This window comes from Brienomyrus brachyistius, chromosome 2, assembly GCF_023856365.1.
Source record: "Brienomyrus brachyistius isolate T26 chromosome 2, BBRACH_0.4, whole genome shotgun sequence".
NCBI classification, from domain to species: domain Eukaryota; kingdom Metazoa; phylum Chordata; class Actinopteri; order Osteoglossiformes; family Mormyridae; genus Brienomyrus; species Brienomyrus brachyistius.
This window is the reverse complement of record NC_064534.1, coordinates 33,195,826-33,216,943: the sequence shown is the minus strand read 5'-3', so window position 1 is coordinate 33,216,943 and position 21,118 is coordinate 33,195,826. Positions and strand designations below refer to the sequence as shown.

The 21,118-nt window shown below is 46.0% G+C and overlaps 1 protein-coding gene across 1 annotated transcript; it reads right to left on the bottom strand.

Annotated features, from left to right (window-relative positions):
- Positions 1-1,430: 1,430 nt before the first annotated feature.
- adamtsl2 (ADAMTS-like 2) lies at positions 1,431-20,519 on the bottom strand. Its single transcript, XM_048979195.1, has 19 exons — positions 20,484-20,519; positions 18,402-18,532; positions 17,591-17,733; positions 16,825-16,900; positions 16,448-16,550; positions 16,191-16,336; positions 15,451-15,574; positions 15,150-15,230; positions 13,751-13,926; positions 13,082-13,394; positions 11,868-12,240; positions 8,256-8,359; positions 7,632-7,758; positions 7,135-7,348; positions 6,531-6,686; positions 5,790-5,960; positions 3,563-3,739; positions 3,151-3,295; positions 1,431-3,054 (listed from the first exon to the last, which is right to left on the bottom strand). Exons 2-19 carry the CDS (start codon positions 18,501-18,503, stop codon positions 2,933-2,935), a joined length of 2,853 nt encoding a protein of 950 aa, XP_048835152.1. The 5' UTR covers positions 18,504-18,532; positions 20,484-20,519; the 3' UTR covers positions 1,431-2,932.
- Positions 20,520-21,118: the final 599 nt, after the last annotated feature.

Below are 21,118 nucleotides of genomic sequence, written 5' to 3'. Positions count from 1 at the left end.
GCCTTGCTCTGGAAAATAAAATGAGTCAGATTGTCAGATATCAGGCTGTGTGTTTCATTAGACGTCCCTGTGACACACTTGCCGGAGTGACCACCTGAAAAACAAGGGTTCCCAAAGTAATTTTAAAACTCATTTTAATGTGTGTGTGTGTTTTATGGTTTTGTTAAATTTGTAGTATTCTTGTGTGCCGGGGCTCTAGAAGAGGTGTCCCCAATTTTTTGCGTGTTAGATGACTGCATGTTCGAGATTCAATTTTTCGGATGCAGACCGGAGTCCACCAGTTGTCAGTCCCTATTCTGGGGCTCCTCTTACTGTGTCTCCTCATCAAACAGACCACAGGTCAGCCTGCTGCATTGGCCGAGGGCAGAGCTGAGGTGGAAGCGTCGACAGTGTGTCGAGCAGTGTGCCGAGCAGTGTGTCGAGCAGTGTGTCAAGCTGTCCCTCACTCTGCGAGCCTTCACCCCCTTCGCTGTGACACAGTATCACTGAGGTTCACTTTGACACAGGAACTCACTTACACTCACACGTACAGACACGCACACACACACACACACACACACACACACACACACACAGATTAGGTATATATGTCTTTGTGGGGAATCGTCATTCATTTCTGTGGATGTAACCCTAATCCCTAACCCTAATCCCTAACCCTAACCAAAAGTATCCAAACAAAATACAAGACTTTTGGCATTTTTAGTTTTCTGATTGCATTCACAGATTTTTATAACATTGAGATTCCATTTGTAGGGACTGAAAAAAAATCCCCACAAGTTCAAAATAACAGGTGTCTATCACATTGTTGGGATATTTGGTCCCCACAATGTAATATAAGCATAATCCACACAAACCTTTGTTTTGCTGATCAGATACGTATTGTTATTCATACCGTATGTGCAGCTTGTTATCTGAATTTCGATTCTGGATGTTGTTGCGTCTGCAGTCTCTGGGATATTTACTAATACTGTCATGACTGTGAGGGCGCAGCCCACGGCATAAACGGACTACGTGGCCTAGCAGCCAAAAGGGGGTCCCTCATCTGATCAGTCTGGGAAAGAAAACAATGGCAACTGGGCTAATCAAATTTTGCTTAGAGCTCAGAAAAGGGTCCGGCTGACCCGGTCTATTGTGTTGCGTGTTTTCAGCTGGTCAGTGTCCATGCAGCCGGGAAAATGCGAGTGTGTCTCCAGCACGGCTGAAAGCACACGAGGGGCCGATGACCGCGACGCAGCTAATGAAGCGCGTCACCTTCGGCTGAGCTGGGATCCGCGAGGCAATGCTCCGACACAGCCGTCTGCCTGGGATTAAACAATTACATTTTATTAATCCAATTAAGGACAGCATTACGCCTTTCCGTCATTATCGCTTAGAGCTTTTCCTCGAAAATTGGAATTATAAATTCTGTGACAAATCTTTAAATAAAAACGAAACACTTGCAATCAAAATACTAAATGAAAGTGAGAACAAGAACATGCATGTGAAAATATAGGCGTCTGGTAGCGACAGATACATGACGTGAGATTTTACAGTATTTATAGTGAAGTACAAATGTATACATTGTGCATTTTGATTGATAATAAAATAGCTTGTTGAAGGTCTGAAGAAAGCATTTTACAATGGAAAACAGGGTTCTAAGACAGGGTGAGGTAAAGGTTCCTGCAACCTGGCCACAGCTTCCGTGACAAATGCTTCTGGATGTTAAAGGCTCGGGTTAGACGCCTCGTGATGATGTCACCATCCGTCGGGATGCCACACCAGAATGCTGAAAGCACCACACTGTTACATAATCCCCATTTATTATTATTATTATTATTAGTGATTCCACTGGGCTTTGTGCATGATTGCCATAGATATGTAATGGCATTGCTTTCTCCTGGAAGGGGGGGTGGTATGTGTAATTATTATTATTGAAATTACTCTATACCCCCTCTGCACAAGTGCCAGACCCTGATGCACACCACTGTCTATTGCCAGCATTTTTTATTTATTTTTTTTTGCCGTCTGTCAACGCAGAGCTAGACAAAGATCCAGTCTCACGGCCAAACAGCAGGTCAGTGAAGCACGCTGCCACCCAGCAGCCACACGGCCTGGGTACATGGATATAATATGCATGTAGCTAAAGGAGGGAGGCAGGGAAGGACGTGGACAGGCTGCAGGGAAGCAGGAGCAGACCTCAGTTTGGACATACAGTACAAGTTCTTATTTCTGGAGTCAGAGGTATTATTTCAATATTGCACATCTGCCATGCAATAGCCTCGACATCATGGAAAACCCCATTCAATAACAATACTAACCATAAATATAATGTATAGACATGCAGTATATTCCACTCAGCAATAATTTAACATGTCATTCCGTGGCAGTGGAATGTCGTCAAAACTGTGTATCTGTAATATCAAAGTCACTGCTGGCTTTTGTGTCTGAGCCCTACTCAACTGGAGTAGGGCGAAGTGTTCTCTCACGTATAAAGAAAGACGTCAATGGATGTCTATCCCCGCTCAGTGGCACACGCACCCCCCCAAGGAGACACTGCGGTCATGACTGGGACGGCTATGGGAAATGTGAGGCGGCAGAAAGATACTGGGAATGGCGGGATGGAGCAACGCAAAGGGAGAGGGGTGCGTGACTGGGTACCTGCCCTACTCCCAGTTAGATGAACCTCGGAGGGGAAAGGAGCCTCCTCCACTGGTCACCCCAAGAGTTAAGGAACACTGATGGTTATAGACTGTTTCTGAGGCACCGTAGGACTGCAGATACAGCAGCCTTGGGGTTGGATTTTTCACATTTGAGGCATTAAATTGTGGGTGAGGAAAGAACCTGCCATAGTCCAGTGCTTGTGCCCCACCCCCGACGTCGAATGGGGGGGGGAGGGGGGGGGCGCTCTTCGTCCCAGGGCACATCTTGGAAGGTCAGCATGACCCAGCTGGGGCTAGGAGGAGCGAGTGACCCTGCAGGAGTGGCAGCAGGCCTTGCTGTAGTACCAGTGGCTGCACAGGTTGACCTTCAGAGCCAGGAAGCAGTTGGTGGTGGGCCGGTCCTGGCAGTTCTCATCTGTGCAGGAATGCAGGCACCCAATTAAAAATGGCTGCACGATCAGTCAGCCAATCAGAGTGAGCGGCCTCCCTCCCTCATCCTACCCTACTCTACCTGGAGGTGCCGTTGGGCAGGGCTGCAGGGCACACGTCTGCTTGGCCACGGGCTTGGTCAGGGGGTCGCAGCCTCGGACGAGCTCCCGCCCCTGGTAGCACTTGACGTCTCTCATGCGCACGCCCACTCCACAGGTCTTGGTGCACTTGGGTGGCAAAAGCAGGGGCAAGGCTCTTAATTTCCCAGCATGCACCAAAGTTCAAAGCACCTTTGAAATCGCATCCATAGACTCAGGGCCGCACAAAAATACGTCTAGACCCTGATAAACTTTACTACATGACCCCCCCATCCTTTTCCAAATCAAAGCTACCATTATTTACAAATTCATGGGCTCCCTCTAATGTCTGGAACCCTGTAAGTCTTTCCCTTTCTCCCCCCTTATGGAGAGTCCTACATTGACACGGCAGCTCACCTCAGACCACGGTGTGGTGTACCACTTAAAGCAAGGCCTCTCGAAGCAGGTGCTTTCATCCGGCGGCCGTTTGTCAGCCTCACATTCATCATCCGAGTAGGTCTGGAACTTTCCGCCAGTGATTCCCACACAGAGAACGATCCGGCGCTTCTGACCGCGGCCGCACGTGGTGTTGCACTGCGGGAGACAAACCTGAATTACAACAAACTGCAGTATCTCTAGAAGACTAACAGTAGCCTGCAGCAAAAATCTCAAGTTTGAGTCAATATGAAGTATCTGTAAAGCTTGTGGGAGTTTTACTTACACAGAAATGTTCTGAAGGCAGAACATTTTTGCTGAGGAAGTAAGTCCAAGCAACTAGAGGAGGCAGGACAGATGTCTTGGTCTCGCCTCCTGTAGTCGCTTATATCCACCTCCTCTACAATCTGACTGGTTATCTCTCAGAACCAATCATTTTTCATTATGCCCTCAGAATATTTTTGAGAATATTTTACTCCCACAAGTAAGTGTAAAGTCTATTATCACAGGAATAATGCATAAACTGGAATTGATTATTTATGCATCATTCATTTCTGGTTTTTACTGTTTAAGCATGCAGTGTCTCTTGAAGCACCTGTCGGCTTTTCAGCCAATGCAAACTTCAGGTGTAAATTATCACTAAAGTCTCATTACTTAACCCATACAGTGCCTTGCAAAAGTATTCACTCCCCTTGGCATTTTTTTATGTTTTCTTGCCTCACAACCTGGAATTAAAATGTTTCTTAATCTTATTTTATGTGATGGATCTGCACAAAATAGTTGGTGAAGGACAATGAGAAAAAAATATATATAAAAAAGAATTAACAAATAAAAAACTGAAAATCGGCATGTGCATATGTATTCGCCCCCTTTGCCATGAAACCCCTAGAAAGTCCAGGTGCAACCAATTACCCTCAGAAGTCACATAATTAGTGAAATGAAGTCCACCTGTGTGCAATCTAAGTGTCACACGATCTGTCAGTATGAACACACCTTTTCTGAAAGGTCCCAGAGGCTGAAACACTCCTAAGCAAGAGGCACGACACCATGAAGACCAAAGAGCTCTCCAAACAAGCCAGGGACAAAGTTATTGAGAAGTACAAGTCAGGGTTGGGTTATAAAAAAAATATCCAGATCTTTGATGATCCTCCGGAGCCCATTAAATCCATCATCTTCAAATGGAAAGAACACGGTACCGCAACAAACCTGCCAAGAGAGGACCGCCCACCAAAACTCACAGACTGGGCAAGGAGGGCATTAATCAGAGAGGCAGCACAGAGACCAAAGGTGACTCTGAAGGAGTTCCACAGCAGAGTCTGGAGTATCTGTCCATAGGGCCACAATAAGCTGTACACTCCATTACTTAGCGTTAAAAATAAGTAGGTACGTTTTGAGTTTGCCAAAAGGTATGCGGGTGACTCCCCAAATGTATGGAGGAAGGTGCTCTGGTCAGGTGAGACTAAAACTGAACTTTTCGGCCACCAAGGAAAATGGTATGTCTGGCACAAAAGTAACACGTCCCATCACCCCCAGAACACCATCGCCACAGTGAAACATGGTGGTTGGAGCATTGTGCTGTGGGGATGTTTTTCAGCAGCAGGCATTGGGAAACTGGTCCGAGTCGAGGGAAAGATGGATGGTGCTAAATACAGAGATATTCTTAAGCGAAACCTGTATCAATCTGCCTGTGATTTGAGACTGGGATGGAGGTTCACCTTCCAGCAGGACAATGACCCGAAGCAAACTGCTACAGCAACACTCGAGTGGTTTAAGGGGAAACATCTAAATGTGTTGGAATGGCCTAGTGAAAGTCCAGACCTCAATGCAAATGAGAATCTGTGGTCAGACTTGAAGATTGCTGTTCACAAGCGAAAACCATCCAACATGAAGGTGCTGGAGCAGTTTTGCCTTGAGGAACGGGCAAAAATCCCAGTGGCAAGATGTGGCAAGATGTGGCAAGATGTGGCAAGATGTGGCAAGCTCATAGAGACTTATCCAAAGCGACTTGTGGCTCTAATTGCCAAAAAAGGTGGCACTATAAAGTACTGACTTTAGGGGGGGGGTGAACAGTTATGCACGCTGAAGTTTTCTGTTATTTTGTCCTATTTGCTTCACAATAAAAAAAAGAGATAAGAGATAAGAAAAGAGATCTTCTCAGGCAAAAGTTAATGTCTTCCCTCGTTCCTTCCCACTCCCCCAGCGAAGTTACCCTCTCCCAGTCTTGTGCCAGCCAGTGTTGGGAGCATTCCCTCTCTCCACAGGGGTGGATGGACAGCGGCTTGTTCTCTGGGTCACACTGGGATTCGGGCACAACCCTTCCATCCGGGGTCTTGCAGTATACGTAGCGCACCATGGTCCCCTGGCCGCATGATCCAGAGCACTGCGTCGTGAGGTCATCAAACGGGGACACAAGAGACAACAGCAGAACTAAGCTACCAAAAAACATTTGCTATATTCACTCGGAAATAAAATCCAAAACTTATTGTGGGATAATAACAAATGATGACTGTATTGCTTATAAATGTTTGTCGCTCCTCTGATTACATGACTTCATAAAAATGCCAAATACATAAGAAAATAAAATCAAAATTATTAAAAATGTTGCAAACAGCAAATTGTTAGGTGTAGCGTGATATTGATCATCAGATGAAATAAGAATGGCTTGTAAATAAAACTAAAATTGATCCCAAACGCAAGTACACTGGAAGGGAAATGGTTTTTTATTATACAGTAGTGATTTTATTAAAGACATTGTTCATTACAAAAATATTCTGTCAACCAGTCTTTGCTTTCTTTCGTATTGTAAAATCTGGCCTTGTCCCTTTTTCTGAAGAGACATTGAGAGACTAACTTTCATAAATATAATGCATGGTGACATGTTCGCGTTTCTCTCTGCCCCGTCGCCAATGTTGCGCATGCCCTATGACATCACTTCCTGTCCCATACTCACAGGCCCCCACTCAGACACGCTCCACTGGCGCTCACATGGTGGACCCGTACAGTTCTTGGATGATGGCGGGCGGCTGGACATGTCACATGTCTTCTTTTCATCCGAGCACCTCACTTCCCTCATCACCTGACTGGAGCTGCCACACTTGGCTGGACACTGGGAGAAGTGGCAGACAAGACAAAAAACCAGTTCATCGGGCTAAATTCCCCCTCATATTATCTCTGTCTTGTCGTGTAACAATCTTACTTTATTAATGAATATTTAAAAATCATTGTTTAATATCATACTATGTGAGCATCATGAGGGGAGTAGAAAATAAGCGTAACCATTTATTTGTTGAACTGCTTTCTCTAACATGAATAGGCGTAAGTAGTGATGGCCAAATGAAGCTTCATGAACTATTTGCTGTATTTTTTGACCCCACTAGATGGTGCTCTTGGCTTGCTTTGGAGCATGCTTCGAGCCCTTTGTTGAACAGAGAGCACCATCTAGTGGGGACAGAATATACAGCAAGTGGTTCATGACGCTTCATTTGGCCATCACTAGACATGATGGATTTTGGGTATTTAAAATGTCTGTTTGACCACTACAGGAGGCAGCCCACCTCAGACCACTCTGCCACTTCCCACTGGGGGCCACACGTGGGACTCTTACAGGGCCGACGTTCGAGGGGGCGCTCCAGCTCTGCGAGGGTGCAGAGGTCACTGTACACAGAGCTGTCCAGCCCCGGGGACAGCATCTTCCAGCATCGAACCATCCGGAACTGGAACCCTTCTCCGCAGGTGCGAGAGCACTCACTCCAGCTGCTCGCCTCCCACCTAAGGAAGAGGCAAGGGTGTTTTGTGTGGTTGCCAGGTTGACTGTGATGTCATAATAGGGGAGGTCACCAAAACAATATTAAATATTAACATTTCCAGCACCATAAAAAGAATGTGATACACATTCAGTGTGGTGTTCAGCTAGATCAAGAGTTCTAAGCCTGGTGTTCAATTCTTGGTCAATGTCGGCTTCTTAATGATAAATTTCAGAACGTCCTTAAAATTCTGTCTTTAAACTTTAAGTTATCTAGTGCTGACAGGAATCCGGAATGGAGCTTTGTACCTGGGCTGACACTCTCTCCCGATACAGAAGTCATGAACTGGTTCGGGCCGGGTCAGGGCATCACAGTAAGTGTCATCCACCTCCACGCCATCATAGCGCACGCACATGGCGAACGACTTGGCCACACCTGCCGTCCAGGAAAGAGACAGAGGGATTACATATGACGTACGCCTTTCTTATAGAGCAGCTACAGTACTAATTTGACCCAGGAAGATGATGAGTCCGAGCAGAACTGAGATTCACCGTGCTGGGGCCTGATCTGGCTTGTCTCCATTATTACATAAACATATTTTTATAAATGCGAAAACGCAATATATATTGTGAAATGTCTTAGCAGGGGAATTCTGGAATATGACTTGGATTGTTTCTGTGAATCTCCTCCCCGGCGAGACAAGAACGCGTCTGAACTCCATTAGCCACAGAAGGACATCGGCAGCGTTGTTAACTGATCGTCGTATGGCGTCATCTCCTTATAACTCCTGGCCTGCTGGTGAGCGAGCAGGTGAGCGAGCAGGTGAGCAGGCGGGTGAGCGAGCAGGTGAGCAGGCGGGTGAGCGAGCAGGTGAGCGAGCAGGTGAGCGGGTGGGTAAGCTAGCGGGTCAGCAGGCGGGTGAGCTAGCACACCTATGGAGCAGGTCATGCTGCAGGGCTCCTGCGAGGACAGCTTCCAGCGGTACATGTCCGCCGCACTTAGCCTCAGGTTCTTGTTCGGGGCCTTCTGGTGATTTCTGTCGACAGAGAGACCATGAGGTCACACTGGCATCTTGAAACATGACTCCTCTGTGCTAACCTGAGGTATATCATTCCCTCATTGTGATTTCCAGCTGTAATGGAATATAATGAGAATCATTCTGGTAAGACAATGTGATTTTAAATAATACTAATAAGAAGAAGATGCTGAAGAAGAATGAGAAGATGAACAGCAACAAAAAAAGAACAAAAATATCACTAAACAGGAAAAGTTTAGTATCTTTTAACCTCACTGATCATCACATCAGTCTCACCTCTTTCTGTTCTCTCCATGCAATTTTCCAGGGAAGCCTTAAATTAGCCTCTAAATTTGCCTTAAAAAATATCTATTGTCCTAAGAACCAAGCCTCTTCCTGAAAGTGAAGGAACCCATTTGTTTCGGCACCAGGCTCATCCTCCTCTTCCTCACCAGAAGCAAACAAAGGCGTTGCTTCCTCAGCTCTCACTCGTTGCAGCGAGAGAGCACAACTGCTCTGAGCCTTTTGGCACCGCCAAACACGTGTACAGCAGGCCATGACATCACCGGCCTATGCTTGAATCCATGACCTCGTTGCTTAGACACCTCTGTATCTATAGGAGACAGTGAGGCCAGTGGAATGTCTTAGTTGCGTCATGGCGAACGTGCTCCGCTGCAGCTTCCCGCGGTCGTGCTGCGGCCGTCCCTCCCCTGCCAGGAAAAGAGGGCTTCCCACCACACGGCGTGTTTTACGACCCCTGGCAGCAGGGCTGGCAGGGCGATGTCTGCGAGCAGCAGGGGGAGCCCAAACATGAATTATAAATGTGGCAAGGAATTCGAAACCGGCATTGCTGGGCCAGGCGCCCCCTCCCTGTGGCCTGTGCGTCTCTCAGAGGGAGCTGACTGCACCAGCTCCAGCGGCCAGAGCCTCACAAGGCAGGAGGGTCCGCTGGAGTTGGATGGCCTCTTATCAAGCACCCTAAAGACAGCTGCATGCACGTGCCTGTAAAGGTTTTTTATTATTTTATTTTTAAACGATGTGACACCTTGGTTTCCTAGCACTTTGTATCCACTGACATACTAACCACACATTTTTTCAGTTCCCATTTCAGCCTCCTTTCCTTCAAATAAAAGGAAACAGGCTGAAAATTAAGACTCAGCCTCAGTTTTTGGGATTTTAGCAAACTGACTCTTATTTAAAAGCACCAAGGAGCATTTTGGGGTGTAAATTCCACCCCTTAGCTCTGTGTGTGGAGATCACATGATCTCCCCATGTAACACAGGATTCATCCAGGTCAGAAAAAAAGATACCAATTTGTGTACCTTAATTATTAACAATTACCTACACGATTGGCAGACCCTTGAGGGTGCAGACAATCATGTACAGAACCAGTTGGTTTTTTACAGTGCATAACAAATGCAGTTCAGCTAATCGGTATTTCCATATTGCCTACAGTGTGTGATTGTGTGTGTGAGATTTTGTGTCCCGTGCACTGTAGTGCAATCCTGTCCCTAATGTCCCCCAGCCTTGTGCTGTGTGCTACCTGGGATAAGCTCCAGGCTCCCCCACCCCCGCACTAGATAAAATGCTGGAAGGTGGAGAGACTGAATGAATGAATGATACCCATTTTATGATTGCGTGTAAATTTTACTGATACACAAAACATGAAAGGATTTGGGTGGAATACAAACTGAAATAGATATTTATTTCTGCAAAAAAAAAAAAAACTATTCTGCCTTTGTTTGGTTTTCAGGGGGAAAAGTCATATTCCAACTTTGAAAATGTAGAGTTAAGTACATACACATTTGAACTGAAAAACCTCAATAATCTAATAAATTCTAATTTTGCAAGTGAGTTAGAAATATATATGGGATATGCTGGTAAGCTTTCTAAGATATTTTAGAGGTAAGATCCAAAGATCCAGTCCAAGAATAACTAGACAGCTTAATAAAATGTGTCTCTTAAAAGCCTTATACTTTATCCTGTATTTCATTTTTAATACCATCCTGATGATTTGCAGTTCAGGGTTCCTGGGACTGATATACTGGCATCTTGCATAATTAAAACATCTCTTCTATTTCTCTGTATATATATATATATATATATACATACAAAATACGTTACTGCATAGCTAATCATTGGTCCTGGCTGAAGTCAAATAATTGCATAATAATTATCAAACAAGGTTTACCCTGAATATATTTCCTGACAGACGACATTACAGATTTTACCGTTAAACGACACTATATCACACAATTAAATGAGAATGTGTTTCCTTCATACTTGTCTTACTATCAGTGTTACTGTTAATATGTGTGTATATTTGCACTGGCAGGATTGCGTTTTGCATGTGATATAAAATCATTCTAACATTTTAATGTTATAATGCCTGCTGGTCACCTGGTGCAGATTAAACAGACATGTGCGGACAGTTCTAGTCATACCTACTGATGCAGATTTAAATTTCATTGTTTAGATTTGACTTTTGTTCAATGATACTTTGTATCCATTCACACAGCAGGTCCAGCTAAGAACTTTACTGAAAGGTACCACAGCAAGCTATGCCTTAGAAGCCCATGTAGCCATCTATTAAACCACATGCCACCACTTCATAAACATAAACCCTTCATAATCAAACTATAATGTAATGAGCAAATTTGAGTCAACAACCCAGTTGTCTAAAACTAGACCAAACCTATCAGCAGCTGCATCACCCAGAGGGCACAGCATCAAACAGCAACCGAATTTCCATGGAGAAAAGAGTGTCTCCTATTCTTATGCTTTTAATGTGTGCTAAAAACATAACTTTTCGTCATTTCTCGATTTATTCATTTTAATTTTAATTTTAGTTTTGCACTTTTCATCTTGGCGGCATGGTGGTGCAGTGGTGCAGTGGTTAGCACTGTTGCTTCACCATTCGGGGGCCAGCTTTTCAGTCTCCGCCATGTGTGTGCAGTCTGCATGTTGTCCCTGTACCATCATGGGGTTTCCTTTGGGTACTCCGGTTTCCCCCCACAGTCCAAAAAAGAGCTAAGGATAATTGGAGTTACCAAATTGCTGCTAGTTGTGAGTATACCCTGGGATGGATTAGTGCCCCATCCTGGGTTACTCCCTGCTTTGTGCCCATAGGTTACCGGACCTCCCATGACCCTGAATAGAATAAGCAGCTACAGAAAATGGAGTGTGTGTGAAGTTTCCAAGTTCTCTCTGCATTTCCTCCAGGAATTCTGGTTTCCTCCTACAGTCCAGGCTAACTGGCAATAGTCCATAGTGTGTGAATGTGTGTGTATGTATGTTCCCTACAGTGGACAGGCATCCCATTCAGGGTGCCCCCCCCGGCCTTTATCTTTGTGTTGTCTGGGGTTGGTTCAGTTGGAAGATGGACAGATATTCGGTGGAAATCCACCACAGCTATACTTACATTTTTATATTTCTTTTGGAAGAAGTGAGAGTGGGTGGGTGGAGAGGCACTTTAGAAAGCAGTGAGGATGGAGCTGAAGATCGTTTGGTTGTTAGTAAGTCACCATACCTGGTACGGTTAATCCGAGCGCCACCTTTGACGCCTGGGAGAGCTGTCCGGTTGTGAAACAGGAAATCCCCAGTGTCGTTTCGACGGCGACCGATGCTGAGCTCCTGCAGGGTGCCATCGCTGGCATTGACGTTTCCATGTGCTAGACTTATATAGTCTAGATCTAAAGGCTCGTTCTCTGAAGAGTACAGTCCCTCTCCTTGGGACAACAGTTGATTGGTTGAGAGGTTGACAAACATCTCGTCTGAGCCAACGCCTTTGCCCAGCAGTACAGTCCATATGAGGTTATCGGTGTCTGGCACATCCTCAGAAGGGCCGTGGTCAGCGGGGAATACAGGCCCAGTCGCACCAGCTGACCTGGAGTCATTCCTTTCTATATAGTTACCAGAATAAGAGTGGGGGAGGGATGAGAAGAGAAATGCAGAAGACAAGACTACACCTAGTTAAATTACTCTTGGAAACAACTAGATAGATGTCAACACAGTATAAGTCCTGACCATTGTTTTCACTCTGCATGCATACAAGTAGGTGTGCAGTGGATTATGGGTTAGGAAACAGGCCTCTCTAAACACCATTGGAATACAGAGTATTTGGGATGAAGCAGGAGATGTGTTTGGTTGACTCCAACACCTGGAAGTACAGAGTGACTGCTACTGCGCTTACTGATACTGCGGGTCTGAATCTGTTGTGCCTTGCTGGACCATTCATTGGGCCAAACTGCGTGTCTGCTGAGGTAAGATGCATAACCCCTCATAGCCCGAGAGAAGAGGTTCCATCCATAAGCACTTTCTGTTCTTATCTCTTGTGTGTCTGGTGCACGTGGCATGCGAAATAGTCTCAGCAGCCTGCATTCTGACCCTGGAGAGGACAGATGTGCATGAAGGATAGATAGCTTTCCTAGTGACTGTAAGGAGGTGGGCGTGAAGGGCTTTTGATGATGGAACTGAAGGATCTTTGGAGATCTTTGAAGGTGGGTGTGGAGGGTCTTGGGAGGTGCATGTGAAAGATGGTAATGGAGGCAATCAGACCCTTCAGTAGCATCTCGGTATTAGAACCAGCTTAGCTTCAACATAACTGACTAATACCGAGATTCTACCAAAGGGCACGATTATCTGTATCAGGTGTGAAACATTTATAGAGGTAAGTCTGAAGGATTTTTGGAGTCGACCAACATGCAGACGAACATAGGGGTGGACCCGCATTGATGGGCTCACCTGTGTATTGACATGAGGTCAGGCCATCCTGCGCACAGGTCACAGTGCTTATTCCTTTGTACACCTCGTTGGTCTCCTGGCCCTTCTGCTCTCTTGTTGCTTCTATGTTGGATGTTTGTTCCATCTCGGCTGCACTCGTGTTCTGCTCCACTCCATTGACTGCCAGTCGCCCCACCCCTGGGGAGGAATCTCCACCCCCCCTGTCCTCTACGGTCTCGGAACGTTGTTGAACCAGAGGGACAGAAGCGACTGGATCCCGTAGCACCGTGTACTCATAGGTGATGTAGGGGGTCCGGCCATTCTGATTCCACACCTTAGCAGAGCAAATGAATGAACACATGAGAGAGAACTTCAAAATTGCTGTTGATAGACATCTTTTAAGATGAACGAAACATTATGGGCTGCATATTTAATAAGCCTGCTGCCCATTGCACATTGATTAGAAGCGACAGACTTTTTATTTTGATGCAAATTAGTGACACGGAAACTCAAACCCCCAACGAAAATTGCACGCATGCCAATGTGACATAATAATCCATCATACACTATTCAATGGGACCACTCATAAATCACTAATGTCAGTCATAGGGCCTGGCCTCGCAGATCTGACGACTGGCATGACCGCCCGCCAGCCATTGGCCAGTCCAAAGGATAACCCCTCGACAGTACCAGGATGTTGATGGGCTGATTGATGGGCCCCTTGGCCACGATGTACTCGATCCCTGTCTCGTACACATCCATGGGACGACGGTACTTGAAGATTGTCCCGGCAGCCTGGAAGTTCTGTGGACTGTCCACTTTGTAGGCACCATTGAAGAAGAAGTTCCCAGCCTGGTCTGTGACAGCTGTATGAAAAAGACTCTTACAGACCCTAATAATGACCAAATCAGGTCAAGGTCAAGTGGCCTATATGTTTAGATGTAATTATATGCGAAGGTATCCTGTGTAAGTATTTTGGTAAACCATTACAGTACATATTTTACGTCCTGAACACAACATATGTTTTATGAACGAAACGGACTTTGAGTTTACAGTATCATTTGATCAGATATTCCAGGATTACTCTTTTATTGCATATAAATCTGCCATAGCCGCTGGTCATGTCTTATACAACATTGATAAAGAAATGCCATTTTATACAGGGTTGACCAGTTTTCACAATACAGCTAGATATTAATGGATGCATTCTGGGTTGTAACTGAACAGCAAGGGAACAGCAAGGGATAGCAATAAAAAGTGACTGACAAAGAACCATTCAATCATAACTGAAACCATACATGAAAAAGTATTCTTTGTTCATATTGTGATGTCCTATTATTAAATTGTCATCCTATCATATTTTAATTAATACAGCCATATTGGACATCCCAATTTTCCCAAGTCTGTTGTATCCCTGGGTCAATAAGGGAGGGGCTTGTGTTTAATTTCTTTAACCAATCACAGCCTTCATCATATGACATCACCACATTGGTCTGTTTTTTTTCCAGAATGAAGGCTTCCAGCCAACACAAGAGGGGCAGAGTGTGATTCAGCAAGCAAGGCCTCTGTGCTTGTGATCACCAGGTTGCTGGTTTATTGTTATCATTGTTGTTCTTATTATTATCGCTATTATCGTCATGAAATAAAGACACACCCGTACAATACAGCATATGACATGTCCCTTAAAAAAATGCATACGCAGTAAAATAGATACTTCACAAACCTCTGCACCTTGTCGCTAACAGAAAACACTGATGTTAATTAGTGTCGTGATGTCATTTGTTTGTGAGACTGTGACTGGTTAAAAAAGCGAAACACAAGCCCCTCCCTTGCTGATCCAGGGACACATTGAACTCAGAATCAGGACGTGCTATCAATGTTCATATGTATATATGTATGTATGTTTTTCAGCATGTCACTCTGGGGTCAGGTGTGCTAGAATGATTTGCTTCAGAGCCAAATTCATATTGCAGGACACCTTGTTCCCATCTGGTTTTGTAATGTCTTAGAGTCTGTTGTCGAGGAAAGCTCGTGTTAGGATGGTGGGCTTATTTTGTGGGGCTTCTTGAACAGAAAAGGCAGTAAATACCCAAAACGTCAGCGGACTTCTTTCTCTCTATGATTTGGATATCCCAAGAGCCTTCGGGGATTTGTGTGATGAAGGAGTAACCTAGGAGGAGACAACAGCAGTGCGAGTCCATTATTCATCAGAACACCTCTGCAGACCATGTTTCATGTCCGCTGCCTTCCCCTCTCCTCCCTACCCCCCCACTCCTGCACGGAACCTCCTCATCTTAGTCGCGCTTCTGTAGCCCTGCCTTGACTTATATCACCCAAAGTCTGCCTTGTGGCCCTTTCGTAGAACCCTAGTGGCCTTTGGCACCTCTTACCCAAACTGGAGGCACCCCGTCGGAAGTTTCCGGTAATTCGGCTGCAGCTGCTGCCGTTGCCCTGGCACACACCACACTTGTCCAGGGTGTGGGGTGAAAAGAGAACTCCATCACATCCAATAGGCTGCAATGACATACGCACACGGTTGAGTGTCCTCTCTCATAGAAAACTTCTCGTAGTTACCAGGAACTTCCCAGGCTCTCAGTATTATACAGTACCTATGCCTTCTCACACCATATGACACACTCATGATCCATCTCTTCCTAAAGCAACTCCCATAGCAACCTTCTATAAAAACACACATTTACGCACCTCTGTCCGTTCCTATAGTGACACATGTAAAAAAAACTCCAAGAAAAACACATATGGTAGATCAACTGTCTCCTGTAGAATCATTTGTGTTTATGTGACAACCTGTAAACCTGAAAATCAGCACAGTATCATGAATGTATCAAGAATATAGGTTTGGAAGGGACCAAATCAGGTTCCACAAAATTGGTAGGGAGAGGTCACACATGCTCAAATCTACGCCCTTGGTAGCATGTTAGGACTGTGTGATTGAAAAGTCACCGATCAAAAATACCATGGTCAGCAGAGTGATTTTACCATTGGGCTGTTGATCAATGCCCTTAACCCCAGTTGCTCCAAGGATGACCATGCCCTGCTCTCCCAGTCATACATCACTTTGGATAAAAGGCTTTGCTCAACAAAGAGATTAATCAATGCACTGTTCACCAACCTCACACCTGCCGTTGACGCAGACACCTCTGTAGTTGCTGTACTTGCACGACGTGCCGTCACGGGCAGGCGCCATCAGCTGTCTCTGGCCGTCAGGTGTAGTGCAGTGCAGGTCACAGGGGTTGCTGGAGATATGGACATAGTCGTCTGCAGGGCGGTACAGGCCCGGTTAGAACTCCGCAGTTGAAACGTGACTCGGCTGTGCAGAAGGCAGGAAACGGGTCCTGCTTAGCCAGTGGAACAGGAACATGCTGTTACCAGGATAGAGAGGTTTCCAGTGATAGCTTCTGCCATTGTAAAGCTGCGAGTTGAAGGACCAACACTGCTCCTCTCTGAAGCTTCGGCCAGTGGATGGGCAGTCCTGCAATCGTGGTAGGGGTCCGTAGACCTTAATGCACTTCGGCAAGCCTGGCTCCCACTATGTTATTGTTGGCATTAGCACCGGTACAAGCATGACGCAGATTCACTAACCTCAGATTCAGCATCAACTACGCAAGACATTTATAATGGGTTTCACACAGTTGGCAGGAGAAGCAATTGTACTCAACGTCTGATGGGTACTTTGGACCTCTTGAGTTTTTAGCATTTGGAGCATGTTCAACTTTGGTTTTGCGTATCGGGCAGCGAGAGCTCACCTTAGTGTTACACAGGTGGTATTTCTTCGCTGTGCCGCTGCATGTCACGTTTTCCTTCCCAGCGACGGATTTCTTCCTTTGAAGAAAAAGTGGAATTCGTTGTTGCTCGGCTTTCCCTCAAGCCGAATTCTAATCTGAAGCTGCGTGACAAGTAGTGACAAAATCTTCGGTAAAAAGCTGCAAGCTCTTGGGAAAGAACTGATAAAAGATACAGGCAGCGGACAAAAAAAATGTAAACATCTGCATGTACGCAAGAATGTGTCCGTCACACCTGTATGAATGGCCTGCAGAATTTCCAGAGCTTTTCTTGGCTTCATTTTTCGAATGTGTAAACAGGCTCATGTACAGTTCTAGCCAGCATGTCTATAAATGGAGGCCTAAGTGACCTGACCGAGTCACCCAGGGTTTACCGGTGTGTTCGCTGGCAGAGACATCAGTGGCGCGGAAATCCCTGTCGTCCTGAGAAACCGTACCGAAAACCGCGTCCCCGAAGGTGAGTATGAAATAGCGGCATGGTGAGACAAGTGGACTCAGTGGATAAACGTAGAACTCAGTGTGAGAAGCAAGTGTTATATTAACAGAAATAATAAAAGATGGCACATTGTTCATAACTGCGGATCCAGGTATCCGGTTGCTTGGAAAAGCTCGTGGATTGCATGCCACATGGAATCAATGTCATCTAGCTGCTCCGCGGACCACTTTGGGACTACAAATGTTGCAAGTGACATTGCACTGCCCTCTCTCTACTTGCTGCACATGCTCTGACCTCTGTTTAAGACAGTGCCTCTCCTGGAACATCACCCCTCCTCCACAAGTACGTGTGCAGGCTGTCCACTTGGCCCACTCGCCCCACCAGTAGGTTGTCACTTCTGCCTCATCCTCCAAGCTGTTGGATGCCACACCCTCTTCCTGGAACAAAGAGGAGTATAGCATATTGAATTTCTTTTGGGTACTGGAAGATGACAGACTTACAGTAAGGGGGGGAGGGGGTACATGGTCCCAGGTGAGACCTGAAACACTTAAGAATGAGATTGCTGCTATGTACACTCAGTGGTCTCTTATCTGGTGCATATAGTCCGTCGAGGACTCACTTTTTACTCCAGAACCACTTCAAAGGTCGACAAGTGCATTCAGAGAAGCCATTCTATACGCCACTGTTGTACTGGCCTGTTGTTTTTTTTTTTGCACTTGCGGCCTTCTTTATTGAGATCTTTATGAGTCATGTACTTGCAATTCCCAAACAATTAACAAGTTGTTTTCAGCTGCAGAAATATCATCGACTGGACGTTTTTTTGTTCATTAAACCATTCTCTGTAAATTCCACCCACTGTAGTGTATTAAATCCCAGTAGAGTAGCTCTTTCTCAGATGCTGGAATCAACACGAATGATACCAGCAATCACACCATGTTCAGAGTCACTTCGATCAGGCATCCTAGCTGTTCTATGGCTTTGCCAAAGAATAACGAAACCTATTAGCCCTACCTGTGTGTTGTACGTGTGTATGCAACAAACCGGCCACTGAGTGTATGTGGCTGAGGTGAGTATGAGATTGACAGGTTGACTGAACACATCCTACCTGTCCTCTAGAAGAGATGTTTCCCAGAGACACTGAGAGGGTCAGCACACCCAGCAGCATTAGGCTGGCCTCCATACACTGAGCCCACGAGAAGATTCTCATCCTTATAAGTAAAGAGAAGGTACTGGATGCTGAAAGGAGGTGAGCAATGACAAAGGAGAACAAGTCCCCATCATAACGTTGCAAAAACTCCGAGGGTCAGAAAAGCACATTAGCCGAGTAGAAAGTGTTATGCTACGGAAAACATGGCATAATTAGCATGATTAGCTAAGTCTAACAAAATGCTGTGCTTTGATTAGTGCCTGGGTACCTGAGGTGAATTGTCCCGCTGTGTCACACGCTGGATTGTTGGGCACAGAGCGCAATCGGCTCCTGGCGAAGGACCCCCCCCCCCCCCCCCAACCGCCCCTCTTGCACAGACGAACACACCAGTTAGGTAGGCTTCCTAAAATAAGCAAACAGATCGTCTAGCTCTGTTTGCAGTCTGGTTTTTTCTGGCACTAAATATTGGTGACAGGTGTCTTGAACTACCCGCAGGAACACCTGGAGTTCATTACGCTCCCAGACACAGCTGGAGCACGTCCAGCTGCCAGACACAGGCTTCCACAGACAGGCTGCACACCCTAGCAGTACCACCCCCACTCCCATCCCCTGGGGCCTCCTGAGGGAGGCTCCAGCCTGGCTGTCTGAGGGCTGCAGCAGACTCATCCTTTCTGGAGAGTGGTTTAACCAGACTTGGCTTCCTCCTTTCTCAGAAGCCCGCTCACGTTTTTGTATCACGGATGCTTCTGTGGAGGAATGAGGCAGCCCTCCTGCTCGCAGCGGCCCCGTCTGCCTGCAGGCAGATACCCAGCACATGCACTACTTTGTGCCCCAGCCTGTGTGTTTCCAGACGGAGATGCACAATTGAAAATAAAGGCTAAATATCTCACATCGATGCTTTATCAAAAACTTCAGGTGCAAAAGGTTCCAGCTCCTTTCCAGCTACGTCTGTATAACTAGTTGCAATTTTCTTATGCACAAATGTACAGAGTTGAAATCCACAAGAGAATCTGCATAGAGCCATTTTGCATGCTGACCTAAAAATTAATCTATTCCATGCTTTCCTCGATGTGCTTTAACAAATTACTGCTCTTGAGGAAGTTCCTGGATGCTACTTCGGTAAACAATTTAGGTCCATCATTTATTTCATAACATATTTTTGGGCTCAGGATCCCTGTAGCCTGTAAGACTCCCTTATATGATATAAAAGTGAGAGTTAGCTTCAAGGTTCTCCTTCAGCATTTTCATAGGGTACATCCAGACATTACAATATCTCATACTGCACCTTTACACTATTCCCTACCCCAACACTGTCCTAAACCGAAACACAGTTTCTAAACTCCATTCCATTATGTTAAAGTTTCATCTATATCCTTACACTGTTCCCAACGACTGTTCCATGCTCCAACGCTATAATACTATGTGTTTAATGTAATGCATACGCATTAGTAGTAGGACGTTACATAATTGTCAGCCCTGTGTGTTTTCCACATCCACCCAGTGTTTCACACACTGCTTATCATCATAAATTAGAATATGTCAAGATTAGAACTGCCTGCATTGATTGTGCAACAAAAGGAAAGACTGAGAAAATTGTCCTGAAATGTCAGGACCAATCTGCTAACTTAGCGCCAGACGTGTATAATCTGTGGCTGCAGTTTGTCTACGGAATGACATCCACCACACGGCTAACGCCAAAGACACCTTGCATCACTGATTTGCTAATTTAGAGTGACACCAAACATCTCCTCATGGTCTTCTCTCAACTATGGACAGGACTCCAGACCAGACTTTGGCCCCAGCTCAGGAGAGCTGGATAAAGTACACAGCAATAATTGAGTGAGGTTTGAGCAAGGGGACGCGACCTCATGCTGCCCTTGATGTTCAGCGCAAGGTTGAGGCTTGGACATTTGGACTCGCGCACCTATAACTGATAAACAAACAAATGCGTAGACACACACACACACACACACACACACACACACACACATACACGTGTGTGACACACAAGGCCTGGCATTGTGCATAGCGGACACTCACCTAGCTGCAGTCCTGGGGCTCTGGAGCAGTGCAGGCGGCGTGTTGCAGCAGAGATGTGTCTTGCGGGTAAGGTGTGCGCCTGCATCCCTATGCTCCCCTCCTCTCCCCCCCCCCCCCACCCCCCCACCATCCTTCCAAACCCCCAAACCGCCACCCCACCCCCCCACACTCCCCCCAATCACAGCAGGCAGAGAGAGTGGCAACAGGGGGAACGCCTATGAAAGCAGCTCCTCCCGGTGCCAAGAGAAGGGCTGCTCTGCTGTGGAGTGGAGCAGGAGTGACTCTCCAAGCCAAACTGCCGGCTCACAGACAGACAGGGAGGAAGTCACTGTCCCCCTCCATCCGCAGACTCTAACATCCAGAATCTGCTTCTCCTGGGGCAGCCCCTAAGCCACCATCCCTTACAGGTACAAGAGATTGTAGAAAGCAGGCAGAAAGAGACAAATGCATAACTAAACGTGACTTCTACACAAACAGGGAGAGATGCAGAATCGTTAAGACTAAAAGTTCTGAGGTGGACTCGCTCAAACCCAGCAGAATGATGAAAAATTGAGCGGAAGGAGAACTGGAGGACCTGGTGACACAAAAAGAGGGCAGCAGTACCCAGTCAGAGAGCAGCCTTTGACAGAAACGAA